Genomic DNA, 25,592 nt, shown 5'->3' with positions numbered 1-25,592 from the left:
CCCATTGGTAACTTTATTTCTAATGTTTATTTTCTGCAGAATTGCTTGCCTGGGTCCTTCCTGCACCACATGAGTCTTCCTGGCCTTTCGGCCACACTGAAATTCTCCTGGTGTTTCCTGAGGCTTAGCCACACAGGACTGTCTCTAGGTCTAGCCTGGTCCTTCCGGGGGGGCAGAGTAGTGCACTTATCTCCCCGTCTTCCCTAGGGACTCATAATGGGGACGGGACAAGAGGAGGTTTCTCTGCTGGTGGTGTTCAGGATGACCTGGAGCGCATGTGGTCAGTCAGATGCCTCCCCCTCTATCAGCACACCAGAGACAAGGGCTGCCCGGGGCTTAGTGGGAGACATGTGCCCACCCACCTACCCACTTATACATTCACTCAGCATGTGCTGTGTGTCACACACCACACTGACGATGAACGAGCTGCAAACAGTCCTTGGCCTCAAGGAGAGAAGACAAGCATTGAGTAAATACTAGTTTCAAGAGTAAGAGACATAACGCAGGTGATCTATGACCAGCTGTGAGGGCCTCTCTATCTGGAATCGGTCACCAGTTCCAAACCCCCTCTCCTGTCACTCTTATCCCAGAAAGTGTTACCCTCTGAGACTGTGCTAGAAAATGTGTGAAAAGATCATGCTCGGGGACTGTTGTGGGTAAACCAAAGCCCAGAACATTGAGTCGGTTCAAAACAAAGTGATGCAACTATATGAAGGTACCTTTCCAATTTAAAAGGTACTGAAACTGGATATAGATGAATGGATTATTTCACAAGTGGTTCATCTAGGGAATCGACCCATGCTAGTCTGGTTGATTTCACAAAATGGTGCTAGAATGACAAAGGTGTTTATGGTTCTTGCCTGTTTGTATAGCATAAGGGGAACTGTCTTTCCTGTCAATATTTTCCCCAGGTACATATACCCACCAATTTAAGATGTTTCCCTGTCCCAGCAGAAGCAAAGTGCCTTTAACTGCACAGGGTACCAATTATGCTGATTTTTTTTCTCTTATCATTGGGAGGATAGAAAATGCATGTGTGGTGATGCTCCCCCACTTCACCCTGGTTTGGGTGGATGGACAGATGAATGTGTAATATCAGGTAGCAAGTAGGGGACGCTTATTTCTGAAAATGTTGAATGAATGTGTTCAAACTGACATTTATTGAGCACCTAATGTGTTCAGAGCTCCGTGGACCATACCCGGGTAAGTGAGCTCAGCACTGCTCTTAAGGAGGTCTTTCAGAAGCTGACCAGGGAAGATGAAAGACCTTGTGGACCAAATTTGCATTCCATCCTTCAAATAAGAAGATTAGTTTTAGTTAATAAAAAACACTGTTAAATTCCTAAACTCATGTCACTGCAATTGCAGGGATTTTTCAGAGTTTAGCCAGGGAAAGTGAAAAAAAAAACCAAAAGCACAAAACCATTAATAATTTTCTACAGAAGGACTCTGACGGACAGCAGCGGATGACTCTGGGGTCTGTTAATTAAAGTGGAGTGATAAGCATCTTTTCTTTTTTCCTCTTCTCTTCTTTGCATGTAGGACAGTCAGCCCTGAACTCAAATCCTACGCCCTGGGAGTTCTTTTTCTCCTCCTCCGTTTGTTGGGTACGTATTATCTCTTTGTTTCCTCAATAATGAATTGGATGCTTATAACCAGGTGAGTACATATCAGTGGAATCATCCCCTTTCTTGAGTTTGTCATTTTTCCTATGAGGTTTTTTGGTAAACAAGAGAAACATCAAGTCTGTTAATTTTGCTCAGGGTTTAGACCTAAACTCACACACTCCCTGGATATTGCAGAGTTTTTGTTGATATCAACTATGTCTTTGTACCACCCTTAATTCTTATTGGCATAAGGAGGAAAAGCGATGGCACCAAAGGGAAAGAAATTTGATGGTGTCATTTGGAACCCTCATTAAGCAACCCATGAGCAGCTTGTGAAATGCTTCACTTATGGGGCTTCCAGCTCGAGGAGAGAGGTGTTCTCACAATGCTTCGCAGATGGAAACTTTGCATCCTTTAAATTTTTTCAAACTGATTTAGTTTCTTTACCTTGGGTTTCCTGGATGGGGCAAATATGACCTTCATGCTATAGACCCTACATTCCAAGGTTTGGTATGGATAGAAGGAATTAAGTCTAACGCCCCAATTTTTAAGATGGGAAAACAAGATGGGAATAGCCCATGGTTCTTCCAGGGTGCTGGGACTGGCTGGGGAGAAGCTGGAAAGGCCAACAAGGTAACCCTTCTCCCTCTAGACCACACTGTTGCTTTATGAACTCCCTTTGTCAAGGCCAAGATCAAGATAGGACAACTTTTTTTCTTGGATAATAAAGCTGTGGTCTTCTTTAATGGACATTAAATGGTAAATAGATGTGGAAAGGGAAGTAACCATGGCCTATATCTTCAGAGTAAAAATAAAGTTTCTCATTCCAAATAGTATATAATCTGGATGAGCATAAAGAATTAACTATAGAAATGTTTATAAAAATGTCTATAAAAGTTAAAAATTGGCAACAGCCTAAATACCCAACAGCAGGGAATTAGTTAAATCCATTATGAGCGCTAATTCCAGTAGGATTTATGTTCCCCTTTAAAGTTGTGGAAAGAAAAATATTCATAGACTTGGAAAAGGCACATGATATGTGGAGGGGGAAAAAGAGGTCTATAATATATTATATATGCAAATGTTTTTAAAGTATATATAAATATGGAAAAATACTGGAAAGCTAGATGTGAAAATGGTATCAGGTATTATCATTGAATAGTGAGGCTATAAATGATATTTTCTAAATTTGTTTTTAAAATTTGAATGAATATATATAGATTTTATTACTTGCAGAATGAGATTACTTCCTATATAATTGATAAGTGAAAGAAAATTATTCACCCTTAAATCCATTAATAAGGTAAGGTTTTCGCTGGGGAATGGCAAATACATGACATATGCCCTATCTCTGTCTATAGCAAATAACTTTCAATCAATTGCTGTGATCACTTTTGCCATGCCCATCACAAGACCTCAGAATCTTCTCAATCAATCAATCACTATCAATCCACATCTGTTGGTACATATGGAGAAACTTAAATGGCATCTTTGTCTTATTTCTGGTTCATGGAAAATAGAAATGTTCTAGGTATAATAATACCTAGTTCAAACAAGTTCAGCAGTAATTCAGACTAAAACATTTAGGCCTTCCTGGAAGTTGTAGTGGCTTTTAGAGCTCTCTAACTAACTGCACAGGGTACCAATTATGCTGATTTTTTTTCTCTTATCATTGGGAGGATAGGAAACGCATGTGTGGTGATGCTCCCCCACTTCACCCTGGTTTGGGTGGATGGACAGATGAATGTGTAATATCAGGTAGCAAGTAGGGGACCCTTATTTCTGAAAATGTTGAATGAATGTGGTCAAACTGACATTTATTGAGCACCTAATGTGTTCAGAGCTCCGTGGACCATACCCGGGTAAGTGAGCTCAGTGCTGCTCTTAGGGAGTTCTTTCAGAAGCTGACTAGGGAAGATGAAAGCCCTCCCTCTATGGAGTTGCTGCAGAGGTCTCTGTATCATCTCTAAACAGATGCTGAGGACTCAGTATAGCTGGTAAAAATTAGCCTTCAGAATAATTTTGATAGCACAAAATGAAAGAAAATTTGCAAGCTATTTTTGAAAAGTTAATGAAAATTATAGGACACTTGAAGACAGAACTGAAAATTATAGAGCATGTGTAATGTGACATGCTGTTTCTAAAGCTGGTTCTCTATTTGTATGTCTGCTCCAGGAATAATCAACCAAGCATTATCTAGAAGAGTATTTATTTTTCAACCTCTGTGAGCCACAGCAAGAGATAGGTTTACAGTGTATGGCCCAGTACATACACACATATCACAAATATAGCTGAAGCAAAGATTTCATGAAAAATATTCACCCTTAATATGCATTGATGTCCTCTGCTACTTTCTATTCCATTCCATCCTTTTTAAGTAGTGGATCATGACCAACCATACTGATTGTATTACCCATATGGGTCACACATCACAGTTTAGAAAATGGCTCTAGAAAGATATGGGACAGTTTCATCTTTTAATTAAAAGTGGCTTATCAAAGAAGTCTTTGCACTTGGCCTGGTTCCATTTCCTGCAGCACCCAATAAGATTAACCACCTTTACTGTTTATGAAGGGCCAACCGAGAAATCAGATTTCATGACATTGTCAACCTTTGTGCTTGGCCCCCACGTAGGTAATGGGGATACAGTGAGGACGTCGCAGTTCAGTGTGACGAGATCTGAGATGCAGTCAGCACAAGTGACAGGGGGACATGTGGGTGAGCCGCCTGGCCTGGGGATGGGGACAGGGATGCGGGTTTGAAAGGCTGTGCTATCTACCTAAGACGTGAAGAAAGAACGAGGAAGAGTTACACAGCTGAGCAAAAAGGAGAGAGTGCTTTAGACAGAGAGACTTAAAGGAGTAAAAGCCTGGAAGTGAACAAAGGCTGAAGCATGTTTGGGGGCTGCAGGAAGGCTGGGGGGACTGGCAGAAGATGGGGCTAGGGAGGGCGGCTGTCAGGGAAGGGCTGCTGCCCTTTTGACAAGTTTGACCTTTATCCCTAAGGCAGAAGAAGTCATTGAAGAGCCATTGTGCATTTTTAGAAAGGCCCACTGTCTACCATGTAGAGAATGTGGGAACTGAGTAACAAGCCACTGGTATAACAGAGTAGCTGCTGGAGACCCAAGCTGAGATGCTGGCTACCAAGATGGGGAGATGTGGGTAGAGGAAGAATTGTCAAGGCTTAGTCTCTGAATGGAAGTGTACAGACCGGAGTATCTGAGAAGGAGGAATCCACAGTGACAGCTCCTTATGAAAGATTTGGATCATGTGGTGCATGGGGATATTATTTATTAAAACAGGAAGACCAGTATGAGGAGCAAGTTGGGAGTGGTATAGACCAACACTGTCCAACAGAACTTTCTGTGATGGTGGAAATACTCCAAATCTGTACCACATGGAGCTATGGAGCACTTGAAAGGTGGCTTCCATAAACTAGTTTCACTTCATTTTTATTGGTTTTCATTTAAGTAGCTGCATGTGGCCAGTAGCTATCATACTGGACAGTGCTGGTCTCAAGGCTCAGTCTTTGATTCACCGTCATTGGTGGGTCGGAGCTTGAGGAAGTGGGGGCAGCGAGGGGAGACCACTCTTTGCAGATACTTGGCTGTGAGGAGTATAGAGAGCAAGATCCAGAAGTGAAGGCAAGGTTATTTTCCCCTTGTTGCTTTAAATGCCAATGGAAAGGAGGTGTTTGTTAGAAAGGGCAGGGGCAGAAAATGCATTGGCCCAGGTCAGTGTGGCACCAAGAGCTTCCCAAGCAGCCCGTGGCAGCCTAGGAATGCCATTGGTGATATCAGTGGTAGGTGCAGTGGAAGGAGTGTGAAGCAAAGAAATTAAGGACGATGGTCACAGCGAGGCTAAAGTGATTGACCATGGTACCTGGGCTGGATAAGGAAGAGGTGAGCTAGGAGAGGGGGGAGAGAGAAAGGAACGTAGGAACTGGATATAGTAATTCATGTAAAAAAGAATTCGAATCTGTGGCCAAAGCTTTGGTGTCTGTGAAGTGACAAAACCCAGTGTGTGGCATGACTAGAGAGGACGGGAACATCCTTGACATTGAGGGTGAGCTGTTGAAAGGCCAAAGTGTGGACGCCCATGTCCATGGAGAAGTTCAGGTCACCCAGGACAGCAGTAGAAGTTGAGTGGGAGAGAAGACTGAGCTGGATATAGGTCAGGAAATACAGAGAAAACTGAATGACCTACTCAAAGCAGAATGCCTGATGTAATCAAATCCATCCTTCTTCATCCTTTTGCAAGTGGCCTGATCACCGCTTTTCTCTCTGGGTGTGAGCATAACGTCCGCTTGAAGGTCTGATCCAGAATCTTGCTCCTGGAGGTCTACTGCATGCCGTAGATGTTACACCAAATTAAATGAATGGAAACAAATATACGCTGAGATCATGCTATGTCAAAAGCACTGTTCTTGATGCTTCAAAGGATATAAAAATAAGTGGGAGCCAGAGCCTGCCCTCTCCAGTAGGAGAAGGAAGCAAGTATGGGTAACGTAAAGGGCTAGAAGAGTTTGGACCTTGAATTTCAAGGGAAAAAAGATTTTACTTGGCTGAGTCATTGCCAGTGTGGAACAAATGATGGTATGAGATGGAAATATTCAGAATTCTGAGTTAGGAAGATCAACCTGGGAGAAAGGTGCAAGGTGGTTCAGCAGGATGCAGGATAACTAAAGCACTGAGAAAAAGAGAAGGTGACCAGGGTAAGGCAGTGGGATTAAAAGGCCAGGACAGATGGAAGCCATATTGTGGAGGTAATGTGGTAATGTGGAGCACCGCCCCCCCAGGAACAGATGAAAGCAAGAGAGAAACAGCAGAAGCACAAGATAAAGCTGAGGATATGAGCCTCTGGGACTGGGGCTACAGAGAAGCCTTTAATAGGATAAGGTAACAGACACAGGGGTCTCAAGGGAATTGTGAGGGATGACTTGGGCTGACTCACCACCTGCCACAAACTCTCCTCCACAAATGCCTGCTCTTAGTTTTCCCGAGCAACCTGCTGGCAAAGAGCATTGGGAACCTCAAGGTGCACCTCTGTACACAGGTGTCATTCCTGAGGAGACTGTCCTTGGGTCTTGGGTCATTGGTGAGCTGGTCTAGGAGAAGTACGTCTTAGAAGCTCCTGATGTGGTTCATCAAACACTTGTTGCGCTCGCATTGTGAAGTCTTGAATATAAAGAAGTTCTACAGCAAGTGGGAGAAATGAACACGTAAAATGAGTGCGTAAGGAGTAAGCACAGCCAGCCAGAGACCCCAGATGAGAGGCCGTTGCCCCCAGCCATGGGATGGTGGGGCGCAGGATATAGGGTCTGGAATGTGGGGGAGACCCCTTCCACTCACCTCTGCATTTAGTTGTTCATTCAGCAAACATTTACTAAGCACCAGTGATTTATCTGACCTCCTGAAGGACCTGAACCACCCACGATCTACATCCTGGCCTGTTCTAAGGTGGTATCGGATACTTGCCACGGACCCTACTGCAGTCAGGCATACCGGGGTTTGAGTCCAGCTCTGCCATTACTGGTCATGAGGCCTTTGGCAGGTTATTTAAGGTCTTTGAGCCTCAGAGAGTTTAACAAGGCAGCCAGGAATGAAATGAGAATAGAGTAGCTCCTCTCAACTTCTCAGATTTAAGAAAAGGGAATGTCAGGTGCCCGTGGACAATGCTGGACGATGTTGACAGTCCAGTCTCTTTCTTGGCATTGCTGAAACAGAGAAACTCATTAACCCTTTCAGGAGAACATACTTTGACATCCCTTTCTAGCTTGCGCTCGAGGTAACAGTAATTCCCTCAGGTTGAATAGAGATTCCGTGGTGAATTCAGGTCTTGGCAGGTAAGCTGGGAGAGGAATGGATATCTTTTGAAATGTAAATGCAAGAGTAATTTGCAGCTTCCATCTTGTCCCATAAAGGAATGTGAATTTATTTTTCTTACAAAAGCCTTTGTTCACCTTTTAAGTTTAGACCAAAGAATATAAATAGGCCTGCCCTTTTCAACCCAGAGAGTGAATTAAATAACCAAGATACAAGACACCGAGGTTTAATCTTTGTTAATAGATTTCAGGAAAACAGAGACAATTTCCTTAAGCGGCACTGCAATTTTCACATTGAAATATAGCTGCAATTTGGGCCTGAGTGTAATAGGAAGTAAGATTTAATCCTTTTAATATTCTCTGTAATAGCCAGTAACAGCTTTGAGCTTTCCGGATACCCTCCCCAACATATGGTGGGTTCCCAGTGTCCCTGTGATGGGACCTTAGTTAATGCCTACTTCATCCGTGAGTTTCTCCCAAGGAAACATTAGGAAGAAAAGAGCTCAAAAGGGAGAGGACGGTTCCTGCGGGCTCCAGGGAGGAGAGCATTCTTTTAAAACACACGGTTTCTAAAGAAGTACTTCATTATCATCACTTGCCTCCTTCTTCCTTAGGTAACTGAGGACATAACAGCAGAAGTAGGTCCTAACATACACCTCACCCAACTTACTTCCCTTCTGTCACTAATCAGATGAGTTCTAGAATGGCAAAGGCCTCTAAATCAGAGATCCAGCAAGTGCTTCGTCTCTAATATTCTCTGCACACCTGGAATTCAGGACCTGAGAGCTAGAGCTCCCCTTTGGAAAAGCATTTTAAGTCAAAAAGGAAAAGATGAACTTGGCAGAAAAGAAAGCTAATATTTCCTCCGTTCAGAAATGTAAAAGGGTTATCACAAAGGTTATGAGGTACGACTCGTAAGGTACCCAATCCAGAGTTTATTCTAAACTATCACCCCCAAGTCCCCTGTACAAGATAAATAAGGTAGCAAAAGTTCTGGCCATATGGAAGGGCCAGACCCTTGCATAACACTCCCCTCATCTGTACCAGAGTGCTCACCTCGAGTCTGACCAGGCAGGCCATATTATTTCCTAAAAGATCAAGAAACTGAGGCACCGAAAGTAACTTACCCCAACCTTTCAGCTCCTTAAGTGAGAGGGTCTTTCATCTTGACCACAGGTGCTCTCCAAAATATCGAGTATAACATGAAACACTTTGCTAGGCACTTAGCTTTCTAATTTCTGTTGGAAGGCTTTTTCTGATACTTTCCAGGGCCTTGTCATCCAATAGTAAAGCTTGACAAGGATAAAACGGACATCGTTAGCACATAGAAATATGCCCTACTTTAAGACAACTCCATGTTATAAAAATCCTCACTCGGATCAGGTATGTGAAAGAGTTACATATTGGCACTTTAGAGGGATGATTTTTTTTTTTAATTTAAGCAGGCATTAATGAATGGTTCCATGATACTGTACATTTCCTGCAATGTGCTTAAAATATGACCTGATTTGCCCAACTTGGATTTGCATACAACTCTTCAGGCACCCGGGCATTGTGGAGCGAGGGGCCCTGTACCATCAGTTCCTTCCCTTGGCAGAGCTTATACCAGAGGTGTCATAGTCTTGGCTTCCCATTGCCTGGTGGTGGGTGGGGCTAGGACAAGAGAGGCAGAAGGAAAAGGAGGGAGGAGCATGGGAGCCAATTACAACCTAGTAAAACTCTGACAAATAGACAAGTGAATGGATCTGCATTCTCCCACCGGGCCACAGGAACAGGCCAGATTTGTCCCATTGATCCCCACGTCTATCCACAATCTAAACTGGCTCCAGATCGCCATTTCTTTACTTAAGTAATGTGGAGTGTGGTTGCCATGGCAGTTCCTCCAGTTGGCTCTTTTTCAGTTAAATGAAGAAAGGTATCTGTTGGGGGTCAGGAGAAGACACACTGGTTAGTAAGAAAGGTCTCAAACACCTGGGCAGCCTTTGGGGCAGAGAATGCTGGGAATGTGAGTTTCCACCCACCAAGACCAACCTGACCTGGGAGCTGCAAAGAGGGAGCAGGTTGTATTGGGAATTTGAGTTTGGAGTTTATTAACTCAAGCTGCCAGAGAGATTTAATTGCAGTTTCAATGAAAATTTCTTCCTGGGGGTGGGGGGCGGTTTCTCTTTGGGGTAACAAGCGACAGAGTTGGACAGTGCTAAGGATAAGTGCTGAGGCACCTGGGCCCAGGAGGAAGCCCTGCCAACCGCATCAGCACTGATAGGATCATGCAGTTCTCTCCCCATGCCATCCCAGGCCAGTCATTAAAACCAAGGAAACACTGTATGACAGACTCTAACACATATGTATGGAATGTAAAAAGAAAGAAAAAGAAAAACTGGTTCGGATGAACCTAGGGGCAGGACAGGAATAAAGACGCAGATGTTGAGAATGGACTTGAGGACATGGGGAGGGGGAAGGGTAAGCTGGGACAAAGTGAGAGAGTGGCATGGACATATATACACTACCAAACGTAAAATAGGTAGCTAGTGGGGAGCAGCCACATAGCACAGGGAGATCAGCTCGGTGCTTTGTGACCACCCTAGAGGGGTGGGATAGGGAGGGTGGGAGGGAGGGAGACGCAAGAGGGAGGAGATATGGGGATGTATGTACACATATAGCTGATTCACTTTGTTATACAGCAGAAACCAACACACCATTGTAAAGCAATTATACTCCAATAAAGATGTTAAAAAAAACCAAACAAACAAGGAAACAGACTCACAGACATAGACTAGAAAACAAACTTATGGTTATCGAAGGGGAAAGGGAGGGAAGGGATAAATTAGGAGTTTGGCATTAACAGATTCACACTACTACATATAAACTAGATAAACAACAAGGACCTACCGTATAGCGTGGGAACTGTATTCAATATCTTGTAATAACCTATAATGGAAAAGAATCTGAAAAAGAATAGATATGTGTAATTGAATCACTGCTGTACACCTGAAACTAACATAACGTTGTTAATCAACTAGACTTCAGTTAAAAAAACAAACCAAGGAAGTGCTGCTTCCTTCCTTAAGCCCCCCTCTTCCAGGCTGCCCTCTGAGGCTCTGCTGTGGATATAACAGAGCCATTCTCATTCTGGTGATCATGGATGGACTTCAGGGGTCCATGAAACCCCTGAAATGTGGATGCGATTTTGTGGGTAGATGCATTTTTCTGAAGGAAAGGTCGATATCTCATCAAATTGTCAGTGGGATTTTCCTTAATACAAAAGTGAAACTCAGTCCAGGGCTGAAAAGAATGCTCAGGGTATCAGGGTACCTTGGCACTGGGATATGGGAATTGTCACCACCTGCTTCCAGGGATCACTTCCTGCTTCTCACCGAAGATGATTGGTACCACATTCTGGCCTTGGGGACGCTGTTTCTTCCGAAGCAATTAATTTGTATTAATGGCCCATCCATTGCTTTCCCATAATACAGATGAAACATCTTTCCCCCAACAAGGCAGAATCGCCTGGGAATGTTTTACTTTAACAGTGCTGATGACCAGGCCACATACCCAATATTCCGATTTAATTGGTCTCGGGTAGGACACCTCAGAGGATTTTAATGTGCAGCCAGGCCTGATAACCTTTGAGCTCGGGGGTAGCAGCAGGCGCATGAATGCAGAGAGTAACAGAGAACTGAATTAAGGATGATGAATAGTTTCCATCTCGTCTGCCTTTTTCGATGACTGATTGTAGGTGCATGAAATGATCTATTGTGAAGGTTTTAAAACCGGTTCCTGGTTCAGAATGAAAAGTATTCTGTTCCAGTGGTAATATTTAGGGGAAGGAAAGTTGTCAGTATGTGTGCAGATATTTTCCAGCTATTAAACCATACACACGTGTATACTTACATATCTTTGTATATATACATATATGAGAACACATCCTTCATATGTATATGTGTGTGTGCGTATTATATATACACACACATAAGGTGTAGTGTACTCATTTTCAACCTCTGGTCCCCTCTGGTTCCAACTCCCTCCTCTCAAGAGCACACAAAGCCTCAGTAGCTCCATGCAAAAGAGCGATACGCAGAGTGTGATGCCTCTTAGCAGTTTCCTCTACAAGGGTGCACTTCTTTGAGTGACACCAAGCATGTCTCCCTTCAGGGAAGACTCTCTTCCTTCTCAGACTCTCAGTGGGTGATGATCCCAGATGTCATTTGTGTTTACTCTGTGCCACGCACTGTTCTAAATGCTTTCCATGTATTCAATGAGCCAACCTTCACAGTGATCTGAGAAGGACTGATGTTATTAACCCCATCTTGCAGATGGGGAAACTAAGGTACAGAGGGCTTAAATAACTTGCACAGGCTTGTGCAGTAAGAGGCAGAGCTGAGATTAGAACCCAAGCAGTTCGACCTCCTGACAGGGTCTTTACCCCACTGTGCTATAGAACCACTGAATATGGTCCACGAACCCTACGGTCCTGTCGGAAGAGATACGTACGGGGACAGGGGAGCCCTTCTCTCCATCAAACCAGCCGTTCGAGCCCAAACATTAACTGTCCGTTTCCCTCTGACAGGCTTCATCCCCCCACCACTCATCTTCGGGGCCGGCATCGACTCCACCTGCCTGTTCTGGAGCACATTCTGTGGGGAGCAAGGCGCCTGCGTCCTCTACGACAATGTGGCCTACAGATACCTGTACGTCAGCATCGCCATCGCGCTCAAGTCCTTTGCCTTCCTCCTCTACACCACCACGTGGCAGTGCCTGAGGAAAAACTATAAACGATACATCAAAAACCACGAGGGCGGGCTGAGCACCAGTGAGTTCTTTGCCTCTACTCTGACCCTAGACAATCTGGGGAGGGACCCTGTGCCCGCCAACCAGACACATAGGACAAAATTTATCTATAACCTTGAAGATCATGAGTGGTGTGAGAACATGGAGTCTGTTTTATAGTGACTGAAGGAGGGTTGAACTCTGTATTAGTCATCCAAGGGTCATTTTTCCTAAAAAAAGAAAAAAAAGAAAAAGTTAAAAAAAAAAACTCAATACACACAGAGACACACACACACACATGTACACACAGCACCTTTGTCCTTTTTCTCAAAATCAGAGCCAGACAGGATTCAAACTAAGGAGAGCGTGGGATCACGTGGTTGACATGCAACCTCCTGGGGCTCAGAGTCTACTCTTTGAAGGCACCTCATGGTTTTTCAGGATGCCGACAGCTGCAAGCAACAGGCACTGCCAAATTCAGGGAACAGTGGTGGCCGGCTTGGAGGACGGACCTTTCTGGATATATATACACATACAAAACAAAAATATATCTATATATGAAAAAAAAGAAGTCTACTAAAAAACCCAAGTTGACAACATTTGCCAGGATAAGCACTAGTGACACACCCCATGCCACCCTCCCCGCCCACACGGGGGGGGAGGGGCACCCAAGTCAGAGGAGTGGAGGCCCACTTCTCTAACTTTTGCAATATGGGTCGCTGTGTAGACGACTCACCCAGTCTACACATGTGGTTCAAGGCCCCAGAGTTCTCTCAGCGATGCTAAAGGGTGATCTGTGCTGGAGACTGTAATTGACACCTCTCACCAGCTCCATTTCCATTTCTCAAGACTGAGGGCCCCAGGGGGAGCCGGACATGGGGGGCCAGCACCTCCCCTTCCCTGCAGCACCTCCCATTGGGGTGCATCCCCCAGCCCCGCAGAGTGACCTCAGGAAGCAGTGGGCCTCGCCTGGCTATGACTGACTTCGCTCAGAGCCGGTGAAACCCAACCTAGTCCAAGTCATTTGCTTACATTTGCCAAACATTTTGCCATTTTTAAGGAAAAAAATGCAATGCATATGAATTTCAAACTGTTGTATGTGTAATCCTCTGATACTATTTTTAACTACTTCTCAAATCTGTGTTAACCCTTCAGTCACTAACACAGTTCTCTAGGCCGAATTTATTACGCTGGTTGCTTTTACTTTTCTCCTTTTTTAATGCACCAAAAATATAATGTTATTCAAGGGATGCAATTAATCTATTGTAATTTTTTTATCATTTTACCTTCATTTGGATAGTCTGTGAAAACAAGAATATGCAGTGTGTTAAAAGAAAAAAAAAAAGCTTAAAAAAGAGAGTGTATATGCACCCTGCCTTTAAAAGGATCCCATTTGAGGCAAAAGGGGATAACGTGATGAATTGCAAATTTGCCTTCTCCATTTATTCCCCATGATTCAGTGATCACTGTCACGGGAAGCCCTTTCATATGCCTGCTTCACATGCCAAGAGGTGTTCTTTTCAACCTGCAGCGGAGACACGCTCAGCTGTGGGTTGTGTGTATGGGTGCAGGGCTTCTGGGGAGAGGAGACGGAAAAAAGAACAGTTCCCTAGCACAAGCTTTGAGCAGCATGTAGTGTCTGGGATAACAGACCCACAAGCTCCTGGAAGCTACTGCACGTTCACTGCCTGAAAATGTCTAATATTTTCAGGGTCAGTCTTGAACTAAGAGGCCTTTGTCTGTATGTGTTTTGAAAGTGGCTGAATCTCAAACAGCTAGAAGCGAACCTACCGTTGTTTGGGGTAAGAATCACAGGAAAACCTCTTGCATCCAGCTGACTCGGCCTGGCGAGGCCGTTTGCAGAAGGGGCAGAGCTTATGAGAGAGAGAGCACGCGCACATGCACACACAGGGTCCAGTTAACCCACCTTTCATGCTATTGCAGTGACCTCGATCTAGGCCACTCCTGGGCCTGGAAAGACCCCAAGGATGGGTTGGTTGGTTGGCTTTTTCACCTCAGACAGACACGTATTTTCAGGTCATCTAGAAGGCAACAAGAGAATCAGGAAAGAAAAGAGTGGGGCGGGGGGAGAGGGGCATTGTGATGAATTTTTAACAAACGCTGTAAATGGGGCAGTTTGAGTTACAGCCCCAAACTAGAGAAAAGCCCCACGGAGCAAGGATGCCCGAAAGAAGCTTGTGTCGCGGTGCGGAGCCACCGTGATCCGCTGCATCCCGGGACAGGATGCTTCTGGAAGAGCTTCCTCCTGTGTTTTGCTTGAGTCTGTCCTTGTTCCTGAAAATGGGGACGCTCATCAATATGTTAACTAGTTAAAGGTGGGATTGTTCTCCAACAATTCATAAACTGTGTACACTCTGTGGCTCCCGAGGCTGTGATTCCATCCTGTATAGGTGTTGGGTTGGTTTTGTCTTGAAAATGTATTGCTAATAGATCACTGCCCTCTTGTATATGATCGTGTAGCTCCCCCAAATCAGTCCACACCCACGGAGGCTGCAGAACCTCGTGTTTCATGGGACTATTTGTGGTTTTGTTTTTTAAAAAAGATTTTTGAAAACTCTTTGCATTTGGGCTATTTTTCCTAAGATTTTAGGCTGAATAAGAGGTTAGGATGACAAAGGAAAACAACTCCAGGGCTCAGTTTTATCAACAACTGGATCGAAATTTAAAGTCCCCTCTTGTAAGAGGGCTCTAACATGTGTTGTTGTCACCTTTAAAAATTTGAATTTCTCTCCCATACTCCAGAACAGAAAACCTAGTCTAGCTTTAATTTTCCTTTTGTGCTACAAGGAACCGTTGTACATACCCTTCCCAATCCGGCCCCTTGATTATTTGCTTGGTTTTGAGCAGGATTTTGAATGGAAAGATTTCCTGGGGAGATCTTCATTGGACTTATGGAAAACAAAAATGTAAGGGACGGAATAAACCTAGAAAGTGAATGCTAACGTTCTCTCTCTTCTGCTACAAAGCCCTCCACCACCTTAGTGGAAGGTGCCCAGGGATGGATGGAAAGGCTCTCTTTGCTGCAACTTGCGACAGGTTTTTGTAACTCCTACATATAGACCAAAAAGGTTTCTACCAGTAATATTCCTGCATATGAAGTGAACACATTTTCTAGAGTCTCTGTCTCTGGGGGACGGAGTTTGCTGTCTTCCTCCTGCTGAGGCTGTGTGCTGTCAGGGAAGCCCAGCAGCTTTGCTGCCTTCTTCACGCCTCCACAGAGGAAGGCTGTGAAGCTCCCAGGCACCCCAGGGACACTGCCACTCCAGGAGGCCACAGCATGTGGGCTTTCCTCACAGCTAACGAAGGAGCCAGAGATGCTTCTGCTCACGAGTCCCCTAAGGAGTTTGCTAGCAGCCCTTAACAGGCAAAGTAATAAGGGGAAACCAAGAGCTTCTAAGGAATCCTTTGACAGACTTCCTAATGTCTTCCGAGCAGGAAGGAACGTGCTTCTCCATAAAAATCTCTTCTTTCTCCCCACCCTCCAGTGGAATAGCTTCCCCTAGTGATGATTTGTAGAGTTTGGTTAAGTGGTGTCTCTACATTCAAATCCCTGATTCCACTTCCCCATCTCCAATAATAACCTAGAGCATCCCCTCGCTCGGGCGTGGAACATTTCCCATGCCTTGCACACAGGCCCAAGGTGACCCACAGAAATGTTCTGTTCAAGGCGGCCAGCTGGTCCCTGGGATGATAGCCACACCACTCCTGAGGAAGTTTCTCAGGAAAAAGATTCTGCCGTGGCTGCTAATAGATTATCTTCCACACTTCCAAAGCAGGCCATTCCTGAGGAGCATGTAAAATGGAAACATACATATACTCACAGGGAAACCCTCTGAGGAGAAGAAGCTGTTGGTTCCGCATTAGCCTACAAGGCTGTTTTTCTTGCTGCCCGCTGTTCAGGTCATGGGAAGTGTGGTTTCTCCTCCACCCAGTCAAGCCCACCAGGCCTGTGTTCTAAGCCCTGTTTGGGAGTCCTGAATGTACTCCTGAGCAACGTGAAGCAATAAAGTTCAACCTGTAGAAATCAATGCAGCTGATTATACAATCAAGAGCAGAGGGACAGGACAGGGTAAGCTTCTGTCCTGTTTGGTGGTGTTCACCCTGCTGTTTTGTTGTTTGTATGTTTGGGTGGTGTTCACCCTATTGTTTTGTTGTTTGTATGTTTGGTTTGGTTTGGATGAGGGGAGAAAAACAGACAAGCAGTTTTTCAGTCTAACAGAATATTTGCTGTCTTGTGCTGTTCTTACCTGTTTCGATGGAGAACCAGTATCTGTCCAGGAGAAGGTGCCGGACACATAGTAGGGGCTTAATTACTCCACTGAGCTCATGTCAGTGCCTCTCAACAGCCTCCTTTGAGCCATGGTCTGTGTTTCCCTTTCGGTCAGAATCCAGATCAAATCCCTCAGAGGTGCGACATTTTCCAAGAGAGGGTGCTAGTGAAATTAAATTGAGCCTGGAAATTAGTTTGAGGCATAAACAGAGTCCTTTTCCTCCTCTCTGCCCTTCCCTCCTTGTTTCCTCCTTATTCACCTCTCCCAACTCAGTTCAAATTCTTGAGTTCTGAACAGCTGTGAGGACTTAATCTCTGAGAGTGACCAGCCCTACCGCTAGCCTTTGGACCTAGCCCCCCTGGGGTATTACTCAGGAATAAATTGGTAAGACAGAGGAATCTCTTAACTGGCAGAACATGCAAGAAAGACATTGTTCAGATGCCTCTTGCGGGGCCTGTTGCTAGGATCACACGGGAATTTACACTGTCTGCACACAGCCACCCACTTGTGTCTCCCCTCCCTCATGCTTGTAGGTGACCTCAGAGGGCTTGGTTATCATGGCAGGGAGGACATGAGTTAAAAAGCCTGAAATGGGGAATTCAGAAAAGCCGGGATTCCCCAGCACATTAGAAATCTGTGACTGCCATGGAGATAAGGACAGAGCTCATGCTTCTCAGGGACCCTCCACATGGTAGCACAGTTTTCCTTGGCAGGATTAGTGCCATTTAGGGGAGCATTATATAAGCTTGATAATTTCCAGTGATGTGTTTATTCACTCACTACTTCATTAAAATGTTGACTGTGTGCCAGGCTCCGGACCAGGTACAAAGGTAGAGAAGACATGGTCCCACCCTCCAAGAACTCAAAGTTTAATGATTGAAACAGACCTGAACACAAATAAAAGCAATAGAATAGTCATTTTAAGAGCCAGGGTCTGTCTGTCTGTCTGTCTGTGTCTGGGAGCAATGAGGGCTGTTTCAGGGAGCTGGGAAGTTCTGCATCATGGCATCAAGAATCAGGAAGGCTTCAGAGAGCTGGTGGTCTAGAAAACAAGAACCAAAGAGCAGTGGATGTCTGCCAGGGAGCCAGGGGAAGAGACCCTCCATCGACAGGACCAGCAGAGCAAGTTCACAAACCTTCCATAAAGGACCAGGTTGTGACCATTTTAGGCTTTGAGGATCATTGAGTCTTTGTGGCCACTACTCTTTTGTCATAGCAGGGAAGCAGCCCGAGACAATGTGTAAACAAATGAGTGGGCTGTGCTCCAATAAAGCTTTATTTACAAAGACAGGCAGTCTCTGGGTTTGGCTGAGGGAGGGCTGTAGCATGCTGATCTCTGTTCTGGAAAACAACGAGGTCTGAAGCAGCATGGCATACAGTCTGATGGACTGTAGCAGCAGAGGCCACTGTAGCCTGGGCTGAGTCATGGATTGGAAGGGTCCTTCAGCCTTAAAAATCTAATTCAGGTATCCCATTTTCCAAGAATGAGGTAAGTATCCCATTGTCGTCAGGGTTTGCAATGAAGGCAACATTATCTTTCTCCTGTGTAACGAGGGGAATTGGAACTATACAATCTACAGTCTCTTCCAGCCCTGACACTCACTTCCTAGCTCTACCAGGGTAATCATCTGTTTTTCTTAAGTGATGGAAGTGGACATGGGAGGGGAAAATGCAGGAACAAGACAGAGGAGATTGAATCCAGACACTGAATGGTGTCTCAAGTTTCTTCCCTCCAAGACGAAACCTTGGCACTAGAAAGCTAGTAGATATGCCCAGTGGAATAATTGGTAAGCATGAATAATAACTAATAATAATAGTAGCTGACATTTACCAAGCACTTAGTATGAACCAGCTTATCACATGTATTAGCTCGTTTAATCTCAACCATAGCCCTGTGAGGCAGAAGCAGTTATTAAACTTCAGTTTACACGAAAGGAAAATGAGTCTGGGAAAGCTTCCAGAATTGGCTCAAGGTCACAAAGCCGAGTTTCAAACCCAGGTCAACAAGTCCGAAGCTCGTGTTCTTTGCCTTTATGGGTACTCCCTCCATCCTGGACAGGAAATGAGAGACGCTTCCCACCTGTAGGGATGTCCTATTCAGAAGACTCCAACTCAAATAGACTACGGATGCCCCCACGCTCTCGCATGCCCCCTATCATAACAGCGGGGACATGGCAACAGCTGTATTCTGGGGACATCTGCTCTTCCTGTGTTGTTCCCAGTCTTAACCACAGAGCCCAGTGATAACTTATTTGGGATGTTCTACCAGAAGCAGGCAGGTAAGAGGAAACAGGGGATGATGCCTCCACTCTAATGCATTTTGAAATGCCATTTCAAAGTGCTGAAATCCCAGGGAGACAGTCCTCAGCACTGGTCATCAGCTCCAGTGGGAGAGACCCCGGACACCCCTCCCACCTGGCACCCCTGCAGTCCTCAGCATCAACCTCAGGAGCTCGGCTCCAGGCCAGGGCCTCAGACACAGCGATGCTGGTCACTGGTTGGAGATATGTCTTGCTCTATTATCAAATACTAGACTTTTAGGAACAGAGTTTCTAGATGTTTTGATTTTTGTATTAACGACTCAGGCCAACAATCAGTAATTGATGATTAGCACCGATTCTGAATATTTTTCTGTGAGGTAAAGTGATTATGTTCTCTTACCAGGAGCAGATGGAACAACCATAGTGAATTTTCTGGAGGTTTAACATCCTGTAGGCTGAGATTTTTACCATCCCATTACATCCCAGAAAATAATGTTCCTCTTAAATTCATGCTAACTTAATAGAAGGTAACTCTCGTGGAGATGGGTTTGTCAAGACTGTTGGATTTTATAATCGAAGACCATAAAATGAAGTGGAAGTATGCAACGTAGGAAGTTTCATTATAAGAGGAACCCAGCTAACACATCAGTTGTGCTCTAGCCCAGCCCCTTAAAGGAGGAAAGGGGCTGGAAGCTCATGCTTATTATGAGGCTGCTACCCACGTGCCAGGGGCCCTAAGGCCTGATCCCAGGTAATATTCTCAGCAGCTTTCTCACACCTGCCCTGTGAGGTAAGTATCATTGTTTCCACTTTACAGATCGGAAAACTAAGGCTCAGTAAACCAAAGCTTCCCAAGGTCACACAGCTAGTTAGAAAGTCACCAGGAGCCAATGTCGGATCTGTCTGACTCCTGAACCAGTGCTCTCTCCATGACACCACAAACGCCACCAAAGTGAGAACGCAGGTCTGGCTGGCTCCTCAGGAAGCTTTGATGAAGCCAGGAAGGCATCTAGTGTCAGAAACCCCTACAAAAGTCTATAATTCCATAGAGAAATGAGGCAAGAGCTGGCGGTGAAAACCTCTGCCAAACTTTGCCTACCGGCATAGAGATCTAAAATGAGAAGAACTTTCTTTCCTTCAGTAAACACTGGAGACCTTTAGAAACACTCCTTCCTTTTTCCACCTTAGCCACGTCAGCAGAAGTTGACCATCTCCCCATCATTCTCTGCCTGATTCATTCTGCACACAAGGACCAACCCCGTCTCTCTCACTTCTGTCCCACCTTCCCCAACTCCCTGCCCCCATGGCTTCTAACAGAGCCCCCAAGACTAAAAGAAGTTGAACCTTGTGAAAGTTGAGAAGGATTCTCCAAACTGTCCAGAACATGTGAGCTGCATCTCCTATAAGCCAGGTCTCAGCTGCAAAATCCTGAGGAAAGGAGTGACATCTCCACATTGTCACCTTTTGTACTACCGGGTCAGAGTCTAGAGAGGACAAGGAAATGAGTGGGGATTTCCATGGTACCGCTCTGGCTATCATCGAACAGGAAAGCTGCATGTCATGGTCATGGAGACCTACACAACTTGTAAATCATCACAGGGACGAAGCTGGGTTTTTCGTGCCTTTTAAATGAAGCCACAGCATCTATTTCAGAAGTGTTGTGGAGGCTTAAAAACCTTGCTCCAACGAGGAGATTCTTTCACTCAGCATGTGGTGACCCTCTGTGGCTGAATGAAAAGCAAACTGGTCCCAAATGCTGGAGGAGAAAGCATGACGTTAGAATGCCAGCAGGTTCTCTCTGGTACACAGCCACCTGTTCAACAGAGATTGCAGTGACAGTGTCTGTCACCGGTGACTTACGAGGATGAAGATAAGTTAATGACGGGGATGCAGCTTATTCCTTCCCATAGAGTAAACATCCACGTAGGGGTTGGTACAGACATGTATAGATATGCGCTTCTCAGAAAAATTTGGCCTACATAAAGGTCTTCGGGCTTGGAGTCTGGTTCCTTGGGGTGACGTGGAGCAAAACGTAGCATTTTATTGACATGACTTCCTGCTCTTATCCATTCCACTGGAAGGCCAGGATGCTGTTATATAAGCCTAAAAAATAAGTAGGAAAACCAGAAAAGACCGATCTCTTTTTCCTCTTGGCTCTCTTCCCCCCTCCCCCTTTAGGCACAGAGTACCAAGACATTGAGACTGAGAAAACCTGTCCCGAGTCACAGTCACCTTCAGAAGACTCCTTTGTGAGACGCTGAGGGCCTGGCCCTCGTCCTGCACAGAACAGCCCACCACCGCCCACAGACCTCGCGGGCCTGACTTAGCGTTCTCTGCCCTGCCCGAGAACCCAAGGGTCCCTGTGAGGACTCTCCGGCCAGTACGTGGTCCTTTGAGGCCCCAAGCACAGGCCTGTGACGAGGACTAAGCAGGTGTCTGTGGCCAGGAGTCCTCCAAACCCTTGGAGTAGGCATTTTCCTGGATCACTAAAGAGTAATATTGACCAGATGTGCAAATTTCCTTCTGCCCATTCCCTCCTTTGGCTCCTGTGGGGATGGTCTGCTGACATGCTTTAGAAAACTCCCTCTTGGGAATGCTTCTCTGACCGAGGGCTCCAACAGTTCTTCCAAAAGCAGCTGAGTCTGGATTTTAAAAGGAGGGGGTAAAAATTACCCTGTTTCCTAGAACAGAGGGGGGAAAAAAGCACATACTCAATAGATTTTGAGTGTGGTATTCTGTATTTTTGCAGCTTCTATTTTCCAGATGAGCAGTCTAGAAATATGTGATGTAAAGTACATACTGTACGTTTGCTGAGAATTATATTAAAAGCACTATTTTAATTCTTGCTCAGTCTCACGCTGTAATCTCTATTATCTTTCTCTCTTGTGTCTTGGGTAGGACAATCCTCAAAGACTCTTGAGGAGAGTGTTTCTGGCTGTGTGTGTTCTATATTTACGGGCTTTGAATAGTTCAAAAGAGCACAGTCTTTGGAGCCGAAACAGACCTGGGTTCAAATCCTCATCCCAGCACTCGCTTACTGGTGTGGTATTGGGGAAGTGATCTGACTCCTCTGAGCCCCAGTTTCATCATCTGTAAAATGGGAATGCTGTCGCCTGCTTTACACAATTGTGGTAAGGCTTCAATGAAATCCAGTGTGAAGGAAGCACCATGTCTCACAGAGAATGGGCACGGAGAAATGGTACTTGTTCATTGCTTCCCAGCCCCTGGCTGGAATTAGATGCTCCACAACACTGTCATGGTTCCTACTGATACATTCCATAGTACTGTAATGTCACCATCTGGTTTTCCTCTCTGGTTCTCCCATTGTCCGTAAACCCTGGGAGAGCAGGTAACGGCTTCCTCTTGGGATACAGTGCCTAGAATAGTGTGTGACATTTGGTGGATGTTCATTGTATAATTGAATGAATGAATGATGAACAAACAACCTCAGAATCATCAACCTCTGGGGCTTTGACTTTAGTCCCACCCCTCTGAGGCAAGGGCAGCATTTGCCTTCCCTTCTCTAGGTCCATAGACCCTCCCACAAGCCTCACTGCCTGGCTGGAGCTCCATTGCCTTCCCAGTCATTGTTAGGTTGCCATTGTGAGGCTGCTTCCTAATTGGCCAGCTTCTCCACTACATCCTTAATCCACTGACAGGACTCCTACCTCCTATGGACAATCAAGTTGATGCCTGCCGCTGGTGTGCATCTGAGGGTCCTCACTACAGTCATTACATCCCTGGCCAGACAGGAGCTCCGGGAGCTAACGCTCACTCTCTATCATCTGAACAAAACACCCAGCATGGCCCCAGTCCTCGTGTGGGGCTAACCCTGATAACTGACCTATGTTCTCAGATCCCCTTACAGCCTGGATCTTGCCCTCCTACAGCCCCATCGTTTGCAGTTGAGCTCACCTGAAATCAACGCTTGTCAAGCTAATATTCCTTGAAGACTTCACCCTCCGTCAGCCCTGCCTGATATTTTCACTCTGGGATCCATGGACTCAGAAGAGAGTATGCTTGGGCGAGTTACCTTCTCTGAGGCCCTATTACCTGGCCCATTGGTGTCTCGAGGACTTCTTTTCAGCCTGACCCTATTATTTATGGGATTGTTTCTTTTTTGCAACAAAACAACATGATTTATTCTCTCCAGCATAAAAATCCCAAGAAAATGCAATTTCAACGTTTTCCATCATGATGTAAAAAGATGCTGAAACAGCTGAAAAAGTGGTTAGTGATTCCTCACGGAAGCTGAGCTTCATTTGCACTGGAAATTCAGTTGGAGGCAGAAGAAGGAAGAAGAGGAGAGTGTTGCTTATGGCATCCATGCTCTCAGTCCAAAATTTCACATTTGTTTTTCACCTACAGTCTAATTTCTTTTCTTTTGCTATATTTTCCACCGTAAAGGCAGTCAATTTATGGAAAACTTACACTCCCATCTATTTTATCTGAACTTCACAAAGATGTCTTACTTATTTTGGGGGATCAAGAGATTCATCCTTCAATATCTAAGCAGGTCCGTGAGAGAGCTGTGTGCACAGGTTGTTCAACCAACTGAGGGAGAATAGACTGCTTAGATTAATCCAAATGCCATTTCCTCCAGATGTCCTATCAACTACCATGGGCCACTGGGGCTTTCAACTACGTATATATTTGGTCCATCTTGATCTAGATCTGAAAATCCAACTTGACCCTTTTCTCAGTCTTTGTGAAAGGGCTAGTCATGCACCCAAACATTTGGCACAACTGAAATAAAAACAAGCTGTTTCTGTGGCCTTGAATGTGGATTCAGAACCACCATGATCACATCCACTTTACAAAGAGTTGCCCTTTTTTTTTTCTTTTCAGGCTTTGTTACTTCAGGAACTCCTGCTATAGCACTGTTACCATAACTGTGCAGAGAAATGTCTAATTAATGCAGAGGGCAGAGACTAGCTTTTGCTTTCCAGAAAGCATTTTTAAAAGTGTCTTAACCTTTCTGAGTTCTAGTATTCCCATGTATAAAATGCATAAACACGTAGTTATCAGATCCCCAAAGGAGAGCTTTGCAGATCTTCAAGAGTGTTTCAATGGGCAATCTCACTTCCCTCTTCCTCCTAAGGTAATTAAGGGGTGAAATAAAGAAGACAATCAACCTGGAACACAAAGGCAGGGTAATAAATGCATGAGTTCAGTTGACCAGCAATATAAAAAAAACAGGCCCAGGGACTCAAACATGACATGGCAGAAGCCAGCAGCCTCCTTTGGAAAGGAGACATTCTCCTGTGAGGCTCACCTGTCACTGAGAACTTGCCCACAATCCCCAGGAGCAACTGAAACGTCTCCCAGTGAAAAGGAGGTGGGAACCTCTGTCCTCAGGCTTTACAACCCCAGCTTAGCAACAGGCTCCTTTCTTACCCCAGAAGCTTAACTTGCTCCCATGCTGATCCTTCCATTTCTTTGGGGAATTATTCTGTAGGAAGGCAACTAAATTTTCATAGTAAAATCAGTGCTTGATATAGGTAAAAAGAAAATACAAAAACAAAAAAGAAAAGAGCCCAAAGAAAATGGCTGTTCCTTCTGTTGTTTCTAAAATAATCATTGCCTAGCTCTTTAAGTTCAATGCAAATAATTAGCCATTACAATGCAATGCTAGAAAGGGAGACAATATGCCTTTTTTTTTTTTGACTTTCTTTATCGAAGTGTAGTTGATTTACAATGTTGTGTTAGTTTCAGGTGTACAGCAAAGAGATTCAGTTATATATATATATTTTTCAGATTCTTTTCCCTTATAGGTTATTACAAAATATTAAGTATAGTTCCCTGTGCTATACAGTAGGTCCTTATTTATCTATTTTATATATAGTAGTATGTAACTATTAATCCCAAACTCCTAATTTATCCCTCCCCTCCCTTTCCCGTTTGGTAACCATAAGTTTGTTTTCTATGTCTCTAGGTCTATTTCTATTTTGTAAATAAGTTTCTTTGTACCTTTTTTCTTTTTTAGATTCCACATATAAGCAATATCATATGATATTTGTCTTTCTCTGTCTGGCTTACTGGCTTACTTCACTTAGTATGATAATCTCTAGGTCCATCCATGTTGCTGAAAATGGCATTATTTCATTCTTTTTTTTATGGGTGACTGATATTCCACTGTTTTTGTATACTACATCTTCTTTATCCATTCGTCTGTTGCTGGACACTTAGGTTGCTTCCACATCTTGGCTATTATAAATAGTATTGTAATGAACATTGGGGAGATGTATGTCTTGAGCAGGACACTGGAGGTGAGATTTTATTTAAATGGCAACTGTCTCTGTGAACATGACCCTTGAAGAAGCATATCATTGTCAATCGTTTCCTCAGATGGTATCAGCAGATCAATCCTGAAAACATGACTGAGGCAGGGAGGAGAGATACAGAATTCAGACCATGTGGGTGAGGACAGGGCTTAAAAACACTTGGAGGCCCTCAGTCCGACTTGGTCCCACCCCGTCCTTCACGGCATCCTACAATTCTTGGGAATGTGAGTGCTGCGGGAGGTGATTGCTGTTCCTGCATCCATTCCATATTTCAAACTGATGTATGTTATGTTTAAAGCAAGGCTGTGATTTTCAGTTAGTACAGACAGGACCCTGTGAGGTCCTCTGCACGTAGTAGGCCCTCTACAGCTGGGGGCAGTAGGAAGGCAGGATGGCTTGGTGGAAAGAGCAGGTAACAGGTCTGCATCTCAGCTCAGCTGCTTACTGACCTTGCCAGGTTAGCATGTCAAGTCACCACTCTGAACTTCGGCTACATGTGGCTCTGAGATGGGAAGGTTTCAGCCTCCTTGGCAGAGACATCGTGAGAATTCAGTGTAC

At 44.8% G+C, this 25,592-nt stretch overlaps 1 protein-coding gene across 3 annotated transcripts in view; it reads left to right on the top strand.

The window, feature by feature from the left end:
* Positions 1–21,559, top strand: part of SLCO3A1 (solute carrier organic anion transporter family member 3A1) — a 319,554-nt gene extending 297,995 nt beyond the window's left edge. The window contains exons 9-12 of one of the 3 annotated variants that reach the window (XR_009541827.1): positions 1,543–1,607; positions 11,998–12,240; positions 16,119–16,287; positions 20,929–21,559. Coding sequence is in view for 2 of the 3 variants with exons in the window: in XM_060156051.1 (XP_060012034.1) it covers positions 1,543–1,607; positions 11,998–12,377 (445 nt within the window). In the remaining variant the exon portion in view is untranslated. Of the gene's footprint in view, positions 1–1,542; positions 1,608–11,997; positions 15,147–16,118; positions 16,288–20,928 lie in introns of those variants that run through there. The other 2 variants (XM_060156054.1, XM_060156051.1) reach the window with 2 other exon arrangements.
* The last annotated feature ends 4,033 nt before the right edge of the window (positions 21,560–25,592 follow it).

Source organism: Lagenorhynchus albirostris, chromosome 1 (assembly GCF_949774975.1).
Source record: "Lagenorhynchus albirostris chromosome 1, mLagAlb1.1, whole genome shotgun sequence".
NCBI lineage: Eukaryota > Metazoa > Chordata > Mammalia > Artiodactyla > Delphinidae > Lagenorhynchus > Lagenorhynchus albirostris.
Note: the sequence above shows the minus strand (reverse complement) of the source record. Positions and strands in the feature narration are given on the sequence as shown.